Below are 19,798 nucleotides of genomic sequence, written 5' to 3'. Positions count from 1 at the left end.
GAGAAAAGACAGGATTTGAACTTCAGGTCGGAAATTACAGACAGTTTGGGTTGATGCTTTGAAGTTTTCAGTTACAATGTAGGAAATTAGGAATGAAATTCATGATACAAGAAAGGCTTACAGACTCCAGTCTCAAATCAGCAATGGTGACATATTTTCAACTATTTTTTTCAAGCAGGGGTTTTATAGGCCTACACTGTGTATCAAAGTCCATCTCTAATTCATCACTATAATTGATGCTGACCATCAATTTTAACTATTATTTTACAAATGGAAAATAATGGGTTTGTGACTGTGTTTTATAGTTAGATAGTGAAAAACTATTAGAAAGTTATGAAGAATGGTCAATATTCAATATTACATTCAATTATATCTCAATATAGAATGTAACAAGCAATGCAGTGTTGGATTCCAAGAGTTGACTAGCCTAATCAAAGACTCACCAATATACAAAAAAAGAAGAAATAATGGAATGTCTGGTAAAAACTGTAAATAATCAGCAATATTATCAGAAAATGTCATAAATCATGCACACCTACAGCCTGGAATGAAATGCACATCACTTTTTTTCTTCTAGGTATACAAGAGGCTTTAGGAATGTATAAACTTTGAGCGAACTTTGTATCTTTCAGATAAAGTTGCCAATAACAAGTGGTTGATAATAAAACGGGAGACGTGACATATCTCTTGACATGAACTTCTAGTAATGGTTGTCTTTCTAGAATTTATACGCTTATCTATCAACTGTTGAACCCAAAGGAGCATCTGATGAAAACCGAAGAGTATCGGAAGTAATATGCTGAGAGTTATTATCTCCAGATCTTGAAAGGCGAGAAGGGCTGCCCAGTTCAGACACAAATATGCAAAATGGATGAAGCAACATTTTCAGCTTTTTAATAAACACAGTCAACAAACTACTCAGATATGCATTTTGACCAATGAGGACAACATTTATATTACCATGTAGGCCTGCATGTAAATGTGTAGGCCAATACTGTGCAATTTCATATAATTGTTCTCTAGGCCCATATCCTTAACTTATTAATGTTAAGTCAGGTTTAACTATACCATGTTCTAACTCTGTGATAAAATTATGGGAAGCCACATATGTCAGAATTTCTTAATTCTTTATTGGTGGAGACCTTTATCTCATTTATCCTTCCAAGACAGTTAAGTATTATTTGAGAGTCAAATGAGTTGATTTATTGTATCTCTACTGTTAAAGATTTATGCCACAATTGACTTTCAATAAATAAACCACAACTTTAAACCAGAGTTTAAATTAAATCTGATTACAGAATACAGGCCATATATTGCACAATAATGTCACAATTCTCATCTGATATTGATACAAATTTAGCATCCCCAATACTCCAACAATCACACAAAGGTGGTTCCAGCAAAAATTGTGTTCTGATCTGACTTTCGTAATTTTTTTTAAAAACATTTCACATTCAACACATATAGCCCTCACATATGATTATCTGTTAATAGCTCTATGATCAGACAATGTATGTAAATATGGCTATACTGTTCTCTGTAAAACAGCTACCGATATACCTTCATGTATGTTGTGGGTCTGAACACATTCTGAGCATATCAACTCCTTTTCAACATCTTTTACTCATTTCCATTCCTTTCCCCTGCTCTAGTACCTTCTTCTACAATAAATATTCTCTCAGGTAATTTCCAGTCAACTCTCTATTCTGTTCTCTTTTTCCTTCCTCCCTCCCACCCCCCCCCCCCTCCACTTTCTCTGTCATTGATAGTCCTTTTGTAAATTCCTCAACTGTAATAAATTGCAGGGATTTCAATTAAATCCAGACAAACTGCAGTAAGGGACCAATCGCATTCTGGATTTAGCTTGAATCCTACAGATTCATATTTAAATCTGAAAGGATTTAAATTCAAATCCGTCGAGATTTCTAAATAAATTTATGATATTCAAACTAAATCCAGAATTTGATCGGTCCAACTACAGTCCATCTGGATTTTAATTTCAATCCTTGCAATTTAAAGTGTATATCTTTATCCATTATTTCAAATATCTGTCTTCTTTTTTGCCATGTGAATGGTATTAGCTCCCAATAAGATTTAACACAAGGCCTGTCAAAAACAACAATAATTCTGCCTTCTTCTCAACATACTAGTGAAATCACATTTTTCCCCCTTACTTTCTCATTTACATTCATAATGTCTACTTACGCTTTGAAGCATGGGTCACCGGACATTAATAACATTCCTATGTTGACCTGTGGATGAAAAGAGCCAATAGAAAACAATATTTAGAATTAGACAACTTTTGCGAACCTAATCTGCTAACCTATTTTTACCAAAATCATAGCCAAAAAAAAAACAATAATGAAAATTACAGTCAGGGAAAATAACTATTTGTTAGAATGAAATGATCATCCGATGTTAGAGAGAGAGAAAAAAAACATGTGAAATATGAAAAAAATTGTGGAACAGCCCTAAATGAATATTAACTGAGTGAAAGGTTCTTGCTAATTTCACAGAATATGAATACCAAAATACAAGTCTGCACCATCACCACTGAATACCAAAATGATGATCACTTTCATAATCAGCCGAACGGTTAAACACCTAAAATTTGAAGGAAACGGACTTGGGTCCTTTTTGCATCCAAAAAATTTTATGGCACCAGCAAAGTGCAGTATCATGGACAGAACAGATTGGGGACATCTCTGCCCAAATGTAACAAGAACCATATAGAGCACTTTGACATAAAAGACAATCTTCTGGCATGTAAATTTCAATTTATGGCACATTATCTTGTCACCCAGCGACAAACTTTGACACTTGTAAAAATGGTCATAAAATGAACTCCAAATTCTTCTTTACCTGTATACATATAACAATGTTCATGTGGAGCATTTGGGCCCAGTGGATGAGTCTCTATACTTTGAAACAGAGGGTTGTGGGTTCGAATGCAAGCCACCTTGCGATGTAATTGTAATTATAATAGACATATTCATTCAGTTTATACTTCATATTGCATTGAGAAAATACTGCCATTTTCATGACCACTCATTCCTTATTCAAATTATTCTGATTAACCCTGAGGACCCATATATAAATGCAGGCCTATAGCTATTATGATCTTTATCTTTGAATTCCATTAATAGCTTTATGACGTAATCCAAGGATTGTTTGACTGTTTGGAACCCAAACCTCTATTTTCTTATCAATCGTAGTTGGAACTTGGAACTGCATAAAAGTATAGGCCTTCATGAGGAAGACAACATGGAATGCATTCCTGTCAATTATTAGGGTGCGAATTAGTTATCAAGAAAAGATATCATGATAGGCAGAAAAAGGGAATTGAGAGGCAAGGTATGATGCAACTCGCTGGAAGAGAAGGATATGAAGCGCCTCTATCAATGACCAATGGTTTTGAAAGTGGGGAGGGGCGGTGGAGGGGCTAATCACGAAAAAAAAAAATAAGACGATCATTACACACAAGGGAAGGGCAGAAATGCCTTGTATTTTCTTATGGGGGTGCATCAGGGAAGATTCCCAAATCAGGAAATAATATTTCTGTATTTTGATTCGGTCTGAAAGCTCTTTGCTGTTGTCTTTAAAAAGGATGTGCATCGAACTATTTACTAGGAAAAAAACGGCCTTTTAATCTGCAGAATTCCCATTTCTTCAAAGTCTCTCGGAAAAAGAGGTATTAAAGTCTAGATACTGGTAGTGTATCAGTGCTGGAAATAAACAATTCCAATCCAAAAATACTTTGCTGTCTTCGAAAACATGACTTGGGGGTTCACAAACTTTTCAAACGACAATAAAAGGAAGAAGTTCCCAGATAAATACGACAGGACAATCATGCTGTCGGTGTGCAAAAAATCTTTTTATTTGTGTACAAATCCTAAAACTGACATTTACTTTGATCAAAGATCACTTAATTGCAATCACCAACATGAGATAGCATTGCCGGGAAATGTAGGGAATTTCAATGTTTAGTGTTTTGTTGATTGCGAAAGATTTCAATATGACTTGTTTGTTTGCATGGATAAAATGCACCAAGAATGAATAATCTCCTTGATTGTTATAAACTGTGGTGTAAATACAAAGGCCGCATGTACAGAATCTTTCGTTTTCCCAAATTGAGAGTCCCACATTCCTTCCATTGTCCAATCATTTACTTTTAATACATTTTCCCCAAAAACATGTTTAAAAACCATTTACATTTTCTTCTTAAATTCTTTTTTTTTTACTTGTTAAACGTTTATACTACCGGTTCTTATTTTAATATTTTACACAAGGATGCCATCAGATGAGATATAAAATATTAAAGATCTCAAACACCGAAAATGTGATTTCAATGATCTATTGCTGAAATTTACAATCAAAGTGCTAAAATATTGAATTTCTGCTCCTGGACTAATGTTTTGAACCCCTTTAATATTGGTGTTAATCCACTCCTCAAACGAAAATATCAGGATACAATTTCTGCACAGTGTAGTTTATTTTCAGTACAGGCCTAAAGTGAAGTGCTGGGCGATTTTTTGATATTATGCATATCAAAACCGCAGCGTAGACATTCTACACACAGTGTGTGGAGTACTGCGTTCAAAATTTGCGAAGATCGCTTCCCAAAGAACGGTTGTTTAAGGAGGCAAAGTGATCTTAAATACTACATGTATAAAATGTGGTTTTCCGAACGGGTTTGGAAGATAGCTTCCAAGACCACTTTGACCGGTTTTATTACACGTTAAACTAGTTTCTAAAGCTAGATTCCAACTAGTTTTAGCATATCGAATCCTATGGGACACTAACTGCGCGTGCTTTCCGCGCGTGTCTACCACTCTATGGAAATACCATTGGAAATGTCATGTTTTTTAAACAATTTTGTCATTCCTGAAAAAAGTTCCCACTTTTATCCTTAGTTCCCATGATATAATGCTGATGATATCATATTATTTCCATTAAATAATTGAAATTTTTGCAAAGATGTTAACTGCATTCGCGTTTTGGGGTCAAAAACATCCCTTTCATATCAAAAATAGGATGAAACTCAACGTAAAATCCTACTTTATGTCACCACAAACGATTTCCCACTCTTCCAATTTCGCTTGATGGTATCGTACAGCTTAGTTCCCATGAGTCATTGTGCAGTTTTTTCTAAGCTTTACGATGATGTAAGAAAGATGTTCATTGGTCAAACTTTGCGTTCGCGTTTTAGCTTTAAATAAACATGTGTCAGACCACAAGCCAATGGCAAAAGTTGTCATATTCGGGCCGGGCGCGTACTGTACCTAATATGCAGTGCAGCAGGCAGGAGCCAAGGCCGCTGTGCCCTAGCGTATAGCCTAAGCGCTAGCCGGCTGGGCTGCGCTTGTGCGACTGTGCGTGCGCCGCCGCCGCTGAGCATTGGCGCACGCAAGGGGTCCAAAAGGCGTAAAAGGACTTGATATGGACGGTAATGGGAACAGGGTCATACATGTACACTCCTTGTTTCATCAGTGCCACTTCAAGTAGGGAAAATTAATTCTGCTTGTGATGGCATTGCTGGAACCAATTATAGGCCTACTATTTTTTTAAAAGAATAATTTAGGATAACCCAGACTGATGACAACTGACCATGAATTATGTAAGCCTATACGTGTTGTAACTCGATCATTCTATATGCAAGGCATCCGACGCCCCCAGGGATAAGTTCACCGACATAACATCCCTTTAATCAGTATCCATCCAGTATATCCTTATGTCTCTTATCCAACAAAGCCGAGAGGCATATTCATCAACAAACCTCGCCTGCGACCCTACAGTACGTGCATGTGCGTGGCAACGTGAGGCCATTATCCACCTGTATTGACATTTATAGCCCCACATACATGTACAAAATAGTGGGTGAGAAGATAACGGCATTTTGGGGGATTCAGATTTTCATTTCATTCATTTCATGGTTTATGTATTTCCATAAAAACAATCATACACATATTGTACTCAGGCCTGTTGTACTGCAGCTAAAACACTGAAATATATGTATTTACAATGGTACAACATTTGCACGTACCATAAAACAATAGTAAAATCATGATAAAACTAAATGGTACATTAAAGGTCAAGTCCACCTCACAAAAATGTTGATTTGAATCAATAGAGAAAAATCAGGTAAGCACAATGCTGAAAATTTCATCAAAATCGGATGTAAAATAAGAAAGTTATGACATTTCAAAGTTTCGCTTATTTTCAACAAAATAGGTTTATATGAACGAGCCAGTTACATTCAAATGAGAGAGTCGATGATGTCACTCACTCACTATTTGTTTTGTTTTTTATTGTTTGAATAATACAATTTTTCAATTTCTACGAATTTGACGATTAGGACCTCCTCGCCTGAAGCACAAAATGTTTAATGGAATTCCAGTGTCCAGGGAGGAATGAAACTTTATTTCACATGACAATGACAAGAAAATCAAAATATTTCATAATTCTTATAACAAAATACAAAAGAAATAGTGAGTGAGTGATGTCATCAATTCTCTCATTTGGATGTAACTGGCTCGTTCATATAACTATTTTGTTGAAAATAAGCGAAAATTTAAAATGCTATAACTTTCTTATTTTACATCCGATTTTGATGAAATTTTTAGTGTTATGCTTGTTGAATTTTTCTCTTTTTATTCAAATCAAGTTTTTGTTGGGGTGGACTTGTCCTTTAAGAAAAATCCAGTACACAAAATGAAATCATGACAATGTGCACTTCACAAGTTATTAAGAGATTGATAAAATACGGTATTGCTCTATGTTTAAAACAGGAGGTCAAATTATTGCCTTTTATACCCCTTTCATAAACCCAATTAATAGCCGCATAATTTGGTTGTAAAATCGGAGGAGGACCAGAGTTATCCGCATTATTCGATGCTGCTATTATCCGCATAATAGCAGCATTGGGACCAGATTTTGACTTTATGAACGCATTTCCAAAGTAATGCGGATAATTGCCATGGTGCGGTCACAAGGTCACCCTTTTCCAAAGTAACCCCATCGGAGGGGGCGTGTGCAGTTGCCATGACAATCATCTGCCTTTTTCAGGTCGGGCGCTCCAGACCTTCATTTTTGAGGAGCGCGATCGTGCCGGCGCTCCTACCGCGCTCCTTAAAAAATAAGAAGAGCAAAAAATCGCGCTCCTCAAAAAAAAAAAAAATTGAAAAAATTTCACATTTCACATCTTTAAATCCATGAAATGGCCTTCTTTTTTCCATAATTCCTTGAAATTACTTTGATTAAGTTGAAATCTATCAGAAAAATGAAGAATATTCATCTCTTTCCCGACTCTGATTTTAATTTAATCTCGGTAAATATTGCAGTCCCATGTAGTCCCATATGTAGATTTTCATGGCAACACCATGGAAGTCTACATGTGGGACTACAATATTTACCGAGGTAAGTTCAAATCAGAGTCGGGGAAAGTGGTGAATATTGTTCATTTTTCTGATAGTTTTCAACTAAATCAAAGTAATTTCAAGGAATTATGGAAAAAAAAGGCCATTTCATGGATTTAAAGATGTAAAATTTGAAATTTTAGCAAGTTTTTTTATTTATTTTTAATTTTTTATTTTTTAACAGGAGTGCGTACAACATCTTGTAAACGTATTGACATGACCCAGGCCTTGTTTCACCACAGATTAATTAATAGCTAACACAGCTATTGCATATATACAATGTTAAGAAAAATCTACAATTTATCATACATGTATTGTAATGAATTGATTTGAGCTCCTCACGCCGGAGAGCGATTCTGAGGAGCTCAATTGAGCTCCTCAAAAAAATAAGGAGAGCGATTTATTGAGCTCCACGAAATTATAAACATGAAGGACTGGTGCTCATAAAATCGTGTGGATTATTTTGGGAGTTTGTGAACGCAATTTTTATTGAATTATCCGCATTACTCTTAGGCGGATAATTGGATTGGTTTTAGGGGTATTACTCTTCAAAATATAAACATATCCAACATATCTCACTCTAAAACAGAGGTGTAGGAGAAAGCACTGGATGCAGGTCTCGACTTGTTTAATCCATGACTTATTCATATTGCCTCTGAATTTATTTTTCTTGACCAATGCCTACATCAATACCACCACCCTGGAAAGCAGGGGTACAGGGTTTTTTGTTTTTGTGTTCTTTTTTTTTTGGGGGGGGGGCTTGTCAAATTTCTCTTAACCAAAAAGCTTCGTTTCCTTGAGGAACCCCCCCCCCCTTTTATTGCTTGTCAAATTTAAACGAGCAACCCCTTGTTCTTCAAAAAATTGTTCCCAGGGCCTGTACAATGTATGCACGTGGAGCAATTTAACTGCTAAATCATTAAACCTCAAGCTTGTTTCTCGGGGAAGTTCACCCTGATAGGAACCTGGTTTTGATATAGACAAAGTTTTATTTAGACAATTAATGGTGAAAGTATGATGAAAAACCATCAGAAAATAGCAGTTATAAAAGGTTTTTTATTATGTGACATAATAGGCGAGCGCTGAACTTGTCTGCGAGTAGGTTGTGTGACATTCCCTAAAATGCCATTTTCCTCTAAGAAAAAAACAAGTGATTCTATCAGCGCAGTCTGCCCAGGCTTTATCATCAGACACATTATTTCATACCTCCCCACCCCCCCCCCTTAAAAAGATTTTATTCATATTTCATTTATGCCCGTAACATGACTGGATAGCTGCTTTATCATATTGAAATCTTTAAAATTTTCTATCTTTTATAATTTCTTCAAATGACAGACTTTCGTCAAACATTCCCCAATAGTTTTCTCTCATTTTTCTACATTTCATTATTAAAATAACATGTAGGCCTACATGAACAGCCACTCTGTTCATTGCAAGGAAATGCATGAAGCTTGGAATATCGCATCTGATGAGGGAATGTTTTATATGACAAAATACATTGTCAGTCTGAATGCATGAAAGTAAATTAATTACCGTAGCAACCCAGGAATGTACAGCCACTGTGATCATAAATTATGAAGAAGTACATTTTAATACATTTCCCATTGTAAATTGCCTAGGTCTTGTCTAGGCAGTTTTTAATATATTTGTAGTCTGAATACACAACCAGAGGATAGCAACTTGGGAATGGGTGCAGCCTCTTCTTTCACCATCAGTAGTTACGAAAATTAAAGTGTGTATACATACTTCACCATTAAGATCCAAAAATATGCTTAACGAGGCTCAAAGTACATTTTATCATGCAATATATTGCATGATTTATAATCGAAGATCAAAACAGAAGTCAAACCACTATTAAACTTCCTTGATAATGATATGACAATATCACGACATACATGTACATGTATAGGCTTGTAGCCAGGATGCCGAATATGTTTATTTCTTGAAGCATTCAAATCCTAGTACGTGACTTCATAGGCCTATATTTCTTTTTGGTGCTTTAATGGGGTGTAAATGACTTTGAAAGCATGAATGACAAAACGTTTCCTTTCATGAAAACATAAAACCTTGTCAAAACAAAGCATTTTAAAGGCTGAGGGAGGTTGTCTATTCTATCGCTACATTCTTCTATTCACCATCTCTTTTGGAGCAGAAACGTAGGTCAATTTGTGGCGAGTCACAAAAGGTCTCTTCACAAATCATCTGCACAATTAGAAACAATACAACACAAACGGGAACATTTTGTGTTTGAAACCCACTGACAAGCCATCAATCAAGCACTCATAAATTGACAGTGTTTTGACAAGATTTGACAGAGCGCATACAACAGAAATTCAAAACTCTCGGCTTCCTGCATGAAAGAAAGCCGGGTCTTTTTCAGGGCTACTGAGATCTTGGGATAAATAATCGGTTGGTTCATTGAAAGGTGAATAGAATTTACAGGTAGGTTTGGCAACAATGGCATTTTTTCTAAATTGTTTATTGCCCATTGATTGAAGTTTACACCAGAACTTGACACATGTACACTGTATCTGCCTACATGAAGGCCTCTGTATCAACCTTCTGAAGTCATTCCATGTAATTTCTGAAAGTTTCCATGGCGAAGAAGAATAGTGTAGTAGGTTTCGAGGTAGGCCTACACGTATCTTTCTTGGGCAAGTGTTGGTCCTGAAAGGGACCACCCAATCTCAACGTGTATGTATATGTTCTAACTATAGAAAGGACTAGGATCAGAAAATGTGGGATGACACCACATAAAAGCAGGAAAGTAGGTGTAGACCACGGGCCCTGTCTCACAAAGAGTTATGATTGATCCAATCAATTGTAACTTTATGGTATACATCAGACTGATTTCAGTGTCATTTTCTTTTTCTACAGGAAAAGTGCACAATGCCCTTTGAAAACAAAGAGAAGCACAATGAATTTTCAAGACAACGATGAATGCATGAATATACATCATAGCTAGAAAAAAATTTGAACAAACATGCATAATAGATGTTGACATTGCTGGCCGTCCATAGTTGCTATCAATCAGATGAATTGCAACTCTTAAAGATGGGGCCCACAGGAAAAAAAAATTACACAGGGGCTGAGGGCGATTTATCTCCTGATATGCCTAAAAGAGCCCTAGGCCCATCTTACAAAGAGTTACAATTGATCCAATCAATCGTTACTCAATGGAAATCCATCAGTATCATAATTTGTTCTGCAGGAAACTTGCAAAATGTCCTTTATAAACAAAGGAGAACACACTAAATTGTCCAGAAATCAATGTTCATGTCCAATTTTTTTTTTATTAACATACACTTTATATATTGACTGTGCTTTCCATAGTTGTGATTGATCCGATCAATTGCAACTCTTTGTAAGATGGGCCCAAGGAAACCACAAAAAATGTAGTCCTGGAAATCCCCGTTCTTTGCATTGATAAAGTTTATCCAATGTTGCATATTCAGGCAATAAGTTGTGAAAAGTAGTCCCCGAAAACAAAACATTTTTTTTTCATTGGCCAGGGTCCCGTTGAATAAAAGTTGCTATTACTGTATTTTGCCATCCAATGGTGACTACCATGGTAAGAATGCTCATTAGCCAATCAAAATCAAAGATCCATGAAAGATACCATTGGATGGCAAAGTTACCATAAAAGTAACATTTATGCAACTGGGCCCTGGTATAGACCAAGTGGCAATTTACCAATAAGCCCAGGTGGCTGTTTCATATCTTAGGTGTTTGCAAGTTAAGAGCGAATTTAAGAACAAGTGGTGAACCTTTCTTATGCGTTAAATAATCACCAATTAACATTGAAATGGTGACTATCATTCAACACAATTAAGGATCACCAAAGTCGCTCTTAACTTATGAACAGCTTTATGAAATGCCCCCCCCCTTTCAGAAGCATAGGCGGTACCTACCTTTAATGTACTGTTGTCTTGTCTATTCTTTGAGTCGTAGCCTTCAAGAAGATATCTCCTGGATGTTGAACCTGCTCCAGCAAACTCCGCAAGGTTGATGTCAACAAAACCACACTTCGTGTATGACTTGCCTCCTTTCACCTCCTGCAAAAAAAAGAAAGAAATATACAGAATTAAGAAACATCTTTTCCCCGCATCAAACTTATCTCAAATATATTTTAGTGACAATATAAGAAATATCAAGTTGTTCATATTGAACAAATGTTTTTGTGAAATACAAAAATTCCACGATGTTTCAGTTGTGTTTTACTTTTCTCCATTATCGATACGTAAAAAGACTTTATTTCTGAAGGATTATGCGGTGATGATTATTGACGATAAAAGTCTCTAGTTACAAACTTCCTTGTGTTTCATAAAACCGCTTCCTAGCTGTCTTGTATTTTCTTTAAGATTTAGAATTAATGTTTGTGAATGAAGCATAATAACAGACTTTTTTTATTGAATGCTCATAAGATTCTTTGAATGTGTAAATAAAAGAAGTCTTAAACTCGGGCACCAGGATTTTTTCAGAACTATACAAGAGGATGAATATTGAAATAGTAATTTTCAGCCAGAGACAATCAGACATCCCTTCTTGTCTAAGCTCTTTAAAGGTAAAAGCCAATAGTTGCAGCAAACAATTGTTTCATGAGAAAGTCTTTCAAATAAAGGTTAATTGTCAAAATATTATCATACATGTACACTAAATCTGGTACATTTTAACGGTAAACTTATCTTTGTACTATAATCAAGAAATCTTAGCTCAAAATCGATAATTCTGCTGATCACTAACACAGAAAAACATATATATGGGACAGTGTACTAAAATTGCTTCCAAAAATACCCAGCATTTGATGGCATTCCGTGCTTGTGTAGCACATTTCTCAGCAATTACGCATTTTCTTCCAGAGCTTTTTGGCACATATTTTTTTATCTATACATAATATATACAAACACTTTGGTGGTAATTTCACTGGATTCTGTTCGAACTCATTTTGAGATCGTTACCACAACTGGTATTTATCTTTAATCCTAAAGTGTATCAACCGGAACTTCTTTGGATGTCCTTCTTGATGCATACTGTAGAAGCTTAGAATTACACGGTATGGACGGTAATCTATATCCTCTGAGTACCATCAGCGAACTAATACTGCACATTTTTCGGAGAATAAGGAAGAGGTCCTTCCTCATAACTCTAATATCTGACAGACGGGCATACTCACACCGCCCCAATTGGGAAATATACTGAATATCATAATTAGCTGTACACATGCCATTGATCTTGTTGTACAAAATGCCTTGTCTGTTTTCGTATAGTGCATAGTCTAGTCTGAAGAAGGAGCCTCATTTCTAAAGCTACAGTATTTCTTAAAAAAGAAAAAGAAAAAACTAACAAGTTTTTAATATGATCTTTCGCAAATATCCCTGCATCCTCAGAGAAAGCCTTTATAAACTCAGTCTTGATAATTGTGAGTACTTCCTTTCAGGATGCTACATTTTTTTTTACAATAGCCAGGATTCTCAATCAGAAAATGTCAGGTATTTTTCTTTATAGGGCCAGTGTAAAGGCCTTTAAGTTGTCATTACTCCCTGACACATCCGCCATCCTGGTAGGTTTGCGATCATATTTAATATGGGACTTTCTGTTAAAAATGATAAACTGCAGTCATTGCCTTAACAATGGAAAATTATTTTTTTTAATGTCTAAAAAGTGACTGTAAAATGTTGCTCATAATGCACAAATAAATTTGTGTATTTTTGGAAGACTTGGGTAAAATCAACAAAGTAATAATAAAATAACAAGGCGTGGAATTGTTTTGGGCTATAAAAAATGAAAAAGGGTGCTCATGCACAAAATACACCTAATATTCTCTGATTAGGCATGTTTATTGGATCAGTATAAGAGCTGTAAAGCTAGTGCACCAACTTGTTCTGATGAAGAAGTCCCTAATTATAAGATTTCTTCCTTCCAAAAACAGGATATTTTTTTCTCTCACAGAAGGAGAGATCTCAGATTTTTATTCTTCCCCTGTTTAAACTTGGGTATTTAAAATTCGATTAATACACAGCATTTGCTAAATTTTTAAACAATGCTGTGTGGTACTGCATGTAATGAACCTTAGTTTCAATTGTTTCTTAAACAGCTTTAAATGTTTAAATCTCCTAAAAAAAAACCTTAATTCTCAATAAATTCAAGCATAAATTCAAGTGGAGCATTGTGGCCCAGTGGATTAGTCTCCGGACTCTGAAACAGAGGGTCGTGGGTTCGAATCCCAACCATGGCGTAATTTCCTTCAGCAAGAAATTGATCCACAATGTGCTGCACTCAACCCAGGTGAGGTAAATGGGTACCTGGCAGGAATTTATTCCTTGAAACGCAGCGCGCGTAACAGCTGCACTGCTAAAGCCTGGGTAATTATGCTGCATATACTGTAGAGCGCTTAGAGACTTCTGACAAAGTGTTAAAGAGAAATTCCAGTATTTGCAGTAAACACTGATTTCATGAGAAAGTCTGTAAAACAGGCTTAATTGTCAGTATATCATGGAGGATCTAGATCTGGTACAGTTACATTAACTGAACTTTGTGAAATCTTGAAATCTACGCTGAAAAATGTTCACACCGAAGATCCCCAACACAGATAAGCGCACGTGGGACAATGTATAATTATTGCTTAGGGCGTCGGGCCCGACGCCCTACCCGATTCCTGTGCTTATTTGCTGATTTCTCAGCAATTACACAATTTCTTCCAGAATTCTTTGGCACATGCGTTTTATTTATGCAACCAGACACTTTGGTGGTCATTTCATTGGATTCTGTACGAACTCATTTTGATATCGTTACCAAAACTAGCATTTACCTTTAAGCGAGTATAATTATGGTTGTTAACTGTCAAGCAACTAAATGGTTGTATAAATTGGAAACAGCGTTTTACAAGAACTATGATAACATCATAGAGTTATTACTGTACTGTGTACATGATTTCATTAATTAACTAGTATGGTGAGGGCCATTTTTTTATAGATATACATGTAAAAAATAGCATCATCTCCCCCTGTGCGAGCCATAGAGATATTCTCAATATCCCATTTAATTGCTATTAAAACTACCCCCACATTTCGAAAAGGATGTATACAAATAGAGAACAGATTCAAATTAAAAAAGCATATTATTTTCTTTCATATTATCCAATTACAGAATGTGCCATATTCAATTCATTAAACACACTCAAATGGATATATATTTACATTTGCACTTGAGATTACATTTGAATCCAACTACACAGCTCCAAACGGATCTACATTATATCAAGTGTTTTTGTTAACAGCTTATATTTCAAGTGTTTTTCATTAATTTCATTTCACATTCCTTGATAGAAAACTACTTTGTGTTTTGAGAATATACTTTCAGAGAAATGGTATTTTCAAATCATCAACCACTTTAAAATGGCATAATTACCGCAAGAGGAAATGAATTATGTTTTAAATAAAATAAAGAACAAAGCTTTGATAGACTGTTAAAGAGGGTATTGATTGATAGGTAAGGAAGTGACATATAATTACTTGCACTTCATAAACGCAATGCTGAAAAACAAGCTGGAAATGACTTTCACAGCTAAAGTTAAAATTGTACAAGCAGGCCTACACAATTCACGGGAGTACTGTACTTGCAAGAACTTATAAAATCATCTTTAAAGAGAAATTCCAGTAGTTGCAGTAAACACTGATTTCATGAGAAAGTCTGTAAAACAAGGCTTAATTGTCAGTTATATCATCGAGGATCTAGATCTGGTACAGTTACATTAACTGAACTTTGTGAAATCTTGAAATCTATGCTGAAAAATGTTCACACCGAAGATCCCCAACACAGATAAGCCCACGTGGGACAATGTATATTATTGCTTAGGGCGTCGGGCCCGACGCCCTACCCGATTCCTGTGCTTATTTACTGATTTCTCAGCAATTACACAATTTCTTCCAGAATTCTTTGGCACATGCGTTTTATTTATACAAACAGACACTTTGGTGGTCATTTCATTGGATTCTGTAAAAACTCATTTTGATATCGTTACCAAAACTAGCATTTACCTTTAAGTACATCCTGTGTATTACATGTAAAAGCCTTGTTTCCAATTTCACATATATTAAAACAGATTGACATAGTTTGATTTGCTTTGTCATCAGGAGCTGAAAAATATTAAGGTGTCATTTTCCCCAAAAAATCTTCATATTTTAGACAAATCAAAAATAAAAACTTGACAAAAACATTTGTGCTAGTTACTTCTCAACACAAACGTTTCAGATTACACATCTTTGTTCAGTGGTGACATATCATGCTAGAAAATTTAATATAAATCATAGATTTGGCATTTATATATTTCTATGATACAATGTTTGAATAAAATACATTCGGCAACCAGAATACTTTTTTCTTCAAAGAAAATTCTACCTGAAATGCACTTTAATCCCAAAGGCATCCCATTCATATGAAAGAGCTACACTCTTTCATTTGATACCAAATCCATCATGGTAGTATGTATATTTCTGAAGATATACTGTGCTTAATGATGTTTGGCAAGCGAATCAATTTAACTGAATTCCATGGGTGTATGTAAACGATTGGCCTCAACTGTACGTGAAGGCCTAAAAAACATAGCTGCATGTACATGTAGAATACATGTATATCTCATCCACAAAACACTTGATCTGAAGCAGATATAATTTATCTTTTTGGAGGATCTGTAAAGAAACCAAAACGATATCCTGATCATACTGTGCAAGTCGTGACTCACTTTTCAAGCATTCATATTTTTCGCTCTCAAGATTCACATTGAAAGTGACTTTGTACCCACTACCATAGAAACAAGAGAGAGATTCAGTTTCAATAAGGAGGCCAACAAAAGCACTTGAAGCTAAACTCATGAAATTGCAGAGAGAATTTGAGATCTAATGGACTTTAAATCATGGTTCATAGAAGGTAAAAGAAAGTAGTTGCAGTCAAACAATTACTCCATGAGAAAATCTGTTAAAATCAGGGTTAACTGCCACTAACACAGAAAAGCATTTTAATAACAGCTAATGTATCAATATTGCTTGGGAAAATACCTGATATTTGCTTTAAAAGCAAATTTTCTACCAGAGTCAGTTGGCACATATTTTTTTATATACAAGCACTTGGTTGGTAATTTCATAAGATTCTATTCAAACTCATTTTGAGATCATTACCACAACTGGCATTTACATGTATGATGTACATGTATCTGTAAATATTAGCAAGTAGGCCTACAGGTATGTAAACTATCTTGCAAGAATAAAGCTCGTGTTCAATGTATGAAAATGCCCATGTTAACACACGTATGTATCTATGGGTGTGTTTATGCTTCCATTGCGAGGACAGAATCAGCGATTTCAAACGTCGATTCAAAACGCCGATCGTAAACATGGTTCTGGGATTGCTGTTTATGCTTAACTTTTCAGAGCAAATCATGATCTCCAGCTGGCTTCGCATCGTAAAGCGAGGTCAAATTGGGCGCGCATTTTTTCGAAAGTTTTTTTTTCCCAATGTTGTTATTACGTAGAGATAACATGGAGCAATACGACTGTATTTCCCCGCGGATTTTCATCTCACCGGAAGCAGGTACCAAATGACGTCATTTAAACACGTTTACGATCGCGGTTGTTTATCCTTCCCCAGAAAACTTGATTCTGGTCAAACGACGTTTACAAACGCACCTTTTTGTGAGTTTACGATCTGCGTTTTGAAACAGCGTTTATATGAAAGTAAGCATTGACGCAACCGTGTTTTGCACTAATCACATTTGGAAACGCTGATTCTGGCCTGAAAAATGGAAGCATAAACACAGCCTACATGTATGTATGCGCATGAATGGAATGGGTTATTGGTTCCATGATCTTTGCTCCAGCAACAATTACCGGTACTCCAATTGAACATCTGATTCTGCACTGAAGCCAAACATAAACACTGCCCTTTATAAACATTCTGTTCAAAGCAAAAACTCTAAATATAATCCTATAAAACTCTAACCCTATGGCTATGCCCTCTGAGATATTAAGGACCAGAGCAAATGTCGCATTATGAGCAAATGTTGTGTCACTAGGCTATTAATACAGGCTGTCCAGGGCAGCGTCTCTCGTTTTGGAAATAGATTGTGGGTATTCCCTGGAACTATCAATGTCCTATGGTTGGTTTACAGCTCATAACCTAATAGACTGCTATTTCCTGGACTACCCGTTATGCAGAATTCGTCTTGGCAAGGCACGGCAGAAACATTCCCCTGGTTTAACAAGTTCAGGGCCCTGTCTAACAAATGGTTGCGACTGATCCAATCAACCACATCTATGGAAAGCCAACAATGTCACCATCTGAAAGGCATATTTGTTCAAATACTTTCTGGAAATGATATTCATACATGAAAAAAAACATAATTTTCTTGAAAATTCAGTGTGCTTCTCTTTGCTTTTATTGAGCAAATTTCCTGTAGAAAAAAACTATGATATTGATGGATTTCCATGTAGTTGAGGTTGATTGGATCAGTCGTAACTCTTTGTAAGAAGGGCCCCTGATCACGTTCAGGAATTCAAGTCGGAATTCCTTTCAGAGCCAACACACTCCAGTATCCAATATGCAGAGAAACCAAATACATTGATTGTCATCTGGGGGTTGTCACTAAATACATGTATTGCAGAACATAATATTGGGAAGCCAAACTTTTAATAGCAGTTGTCTCAGAAGGCCAATCGATTTGGAACCATCTTGTGTGGCTTTGACTTCGTTCTCAGTATACTTCTCTTGAAAGTAGCTTCCTTTCAAAGTTTCTCCAAAATATCCATGTACATGTACAGGTGTTGTACATGTAGGCCTACCATGCATGGCCAATATCATCGTGTGTGTAGGCCTACATGTACGTATGTACGAGATAATCATTGTCTGATTTTTTCACATATTTAAAACAAAGAACTTTATGTAGTATGTACAGTATACAAGTACACATACATGTATTCTCTGCAGTCTGCATTTGTTTAATCTTTTAGTAGTTTAATAAAAAATCAATATCAAATTCAACATTAGTTAGCAAATGAAGTAAGGGTAAAAAATCAATATTTGCCTGTGGGCTGTAACAAATTCTTCCACACCATGAAATATGGTGATAGAAATATAATGTGCATGGAAGCCCCCCCCCCCCCCCTTCAAGCAGAAACACGCATATCATGAAATAAAACAATAAATCACTCACTCACTATGCATTTCTCTTGTATTTTATTATATGAAATATGAAATAATAAAAATTTTCTCGTCATTGTCCTGTGTAACAGTTTTATTTCTCCCTGACAATGTGGAATTACCATTGTTTCACATTTTATGGTTCAGTCAATTAAGTTGGTCCTTAGGCCCAATTGTCAAATCCATAAAAATTGAAATACATGTATTGTATAATTCAAACAATAATAAAAAAAATAGTAAGGGACATCATCGATTCTATAATTGTTCATAAAGCTAATTTCTAAAAAATAAGCGAAAATTTTAAAATGTCATAACTTTATTTTTTTATCAGATTATGATGAAATTTTCAGCATATGTATTGCTTGTCTGATTTTTCTCTATTGATTGAATTCAACATTCTTCTGAGGTGGACGGGGCCTTTAACATCAGCCTCATCTGCCTTTATTAATTCCATGACATGATGTGCCTCATACTAGTAAAAAAAAAGAAAAGTAAGAATAAATAAATCAACAAAGGACAGGAAATAAAAGGGGGGAGGGGCAATGTGAAAGTTTACAAATAATAAAATAGAAAAGTTCAAATCCAAATAGTGTCAACTTTGGGTCTGCTATAAATATACATGTACAGGGGTGAAAATAAAGCAGATCAAGAGAAAAAATGGAAGCGATGCAAAGGAGAAGAGAGAAGAGATTGGGAGATAATTATTACTGCCACAAAAAGAGGCGCATTGAGGGTTTACGAATAATGATTGAATTTACACACAGTGTTTGTTAGATGCCAAGCAGGACTATCTGATTGCATTGGGCGATATACATACATGTACATGTACATGTACACATGTACAGTAGTATGGGAAGTGTGAATTTATTGTATGATGGCAGCCACCTTGAGTCAGTTGGCCTGCGCAATACTGTGAACAGTGGGACTTATATCTCGCACTATAATGAAGAGATACAGAGAGAGAGTGGTTTCATGAACAGCTGTTTGACCTGTTGCCATGCATGTACATGTACATGTAGTTGACTGTTTTGTTCAGCTTTGTACTAAAGCAAAATAATGGAAACAGAGTACATTAAATATTATGATAGGAACTTTGAGTCTTGGCCTAATATTAAAAAGAATTGAAATGTTCAGCAAGTTTTGTATATATGGCTAGTCTTTGCATAGAGACACACTTGTTGATCAATCCCTTC

At 35.6% G+C, this 19,798-nt stretch overlaps 1 protein-coding gene across 1 annotated transcript in view; it reads right to left on the bottom strand.

Annotated features, from left to right (window-relative positions):
* Window positions 1–19,798, bottom strand: part of LOC121428496 (protein FAM102A-like) — a 54,942-nt gene that overhangs the window by 30,948 nt on the left and 4,196 nt on the right. Inside the window, exons 2-3 of the mRNA XM_041625129.1 lie at window positions 11,327–11,470; window positions 2,206–2,252 (exon numbers count right to left, since the gene is read on the bottom strand). Coding sequence (XP_041481063.1) covers window positions 2,206–2,252; window positions 11,327–11,470 — 191 coding nt within the window. The remainder of the gene's footprint in view (window positions 1–2,205; window positions 2,253–11,326; window positions 11,471–19,798) is intronic.

Source organism: Lytechinus variegatus, chromosome 15 (assembly GCF_018143015.1).
Source record: "Lytechinus variegatus isolate NC3 chromosome 15, Lvar_3.0, whole genome shotgun sequence".
Taxonomy (NCBI): Eukaryota; Metazoa; Echinodermata; class Echinoidea; order Temnopleuroida; family Toxopneustidae; genus Lytechinus; species Lytechinus variegatus.
The sequence above is the reverse complement of the archived record's forward strand: the minus strand, read 5'-3'. Positions and strand labels throughout refer to the sequence as shown.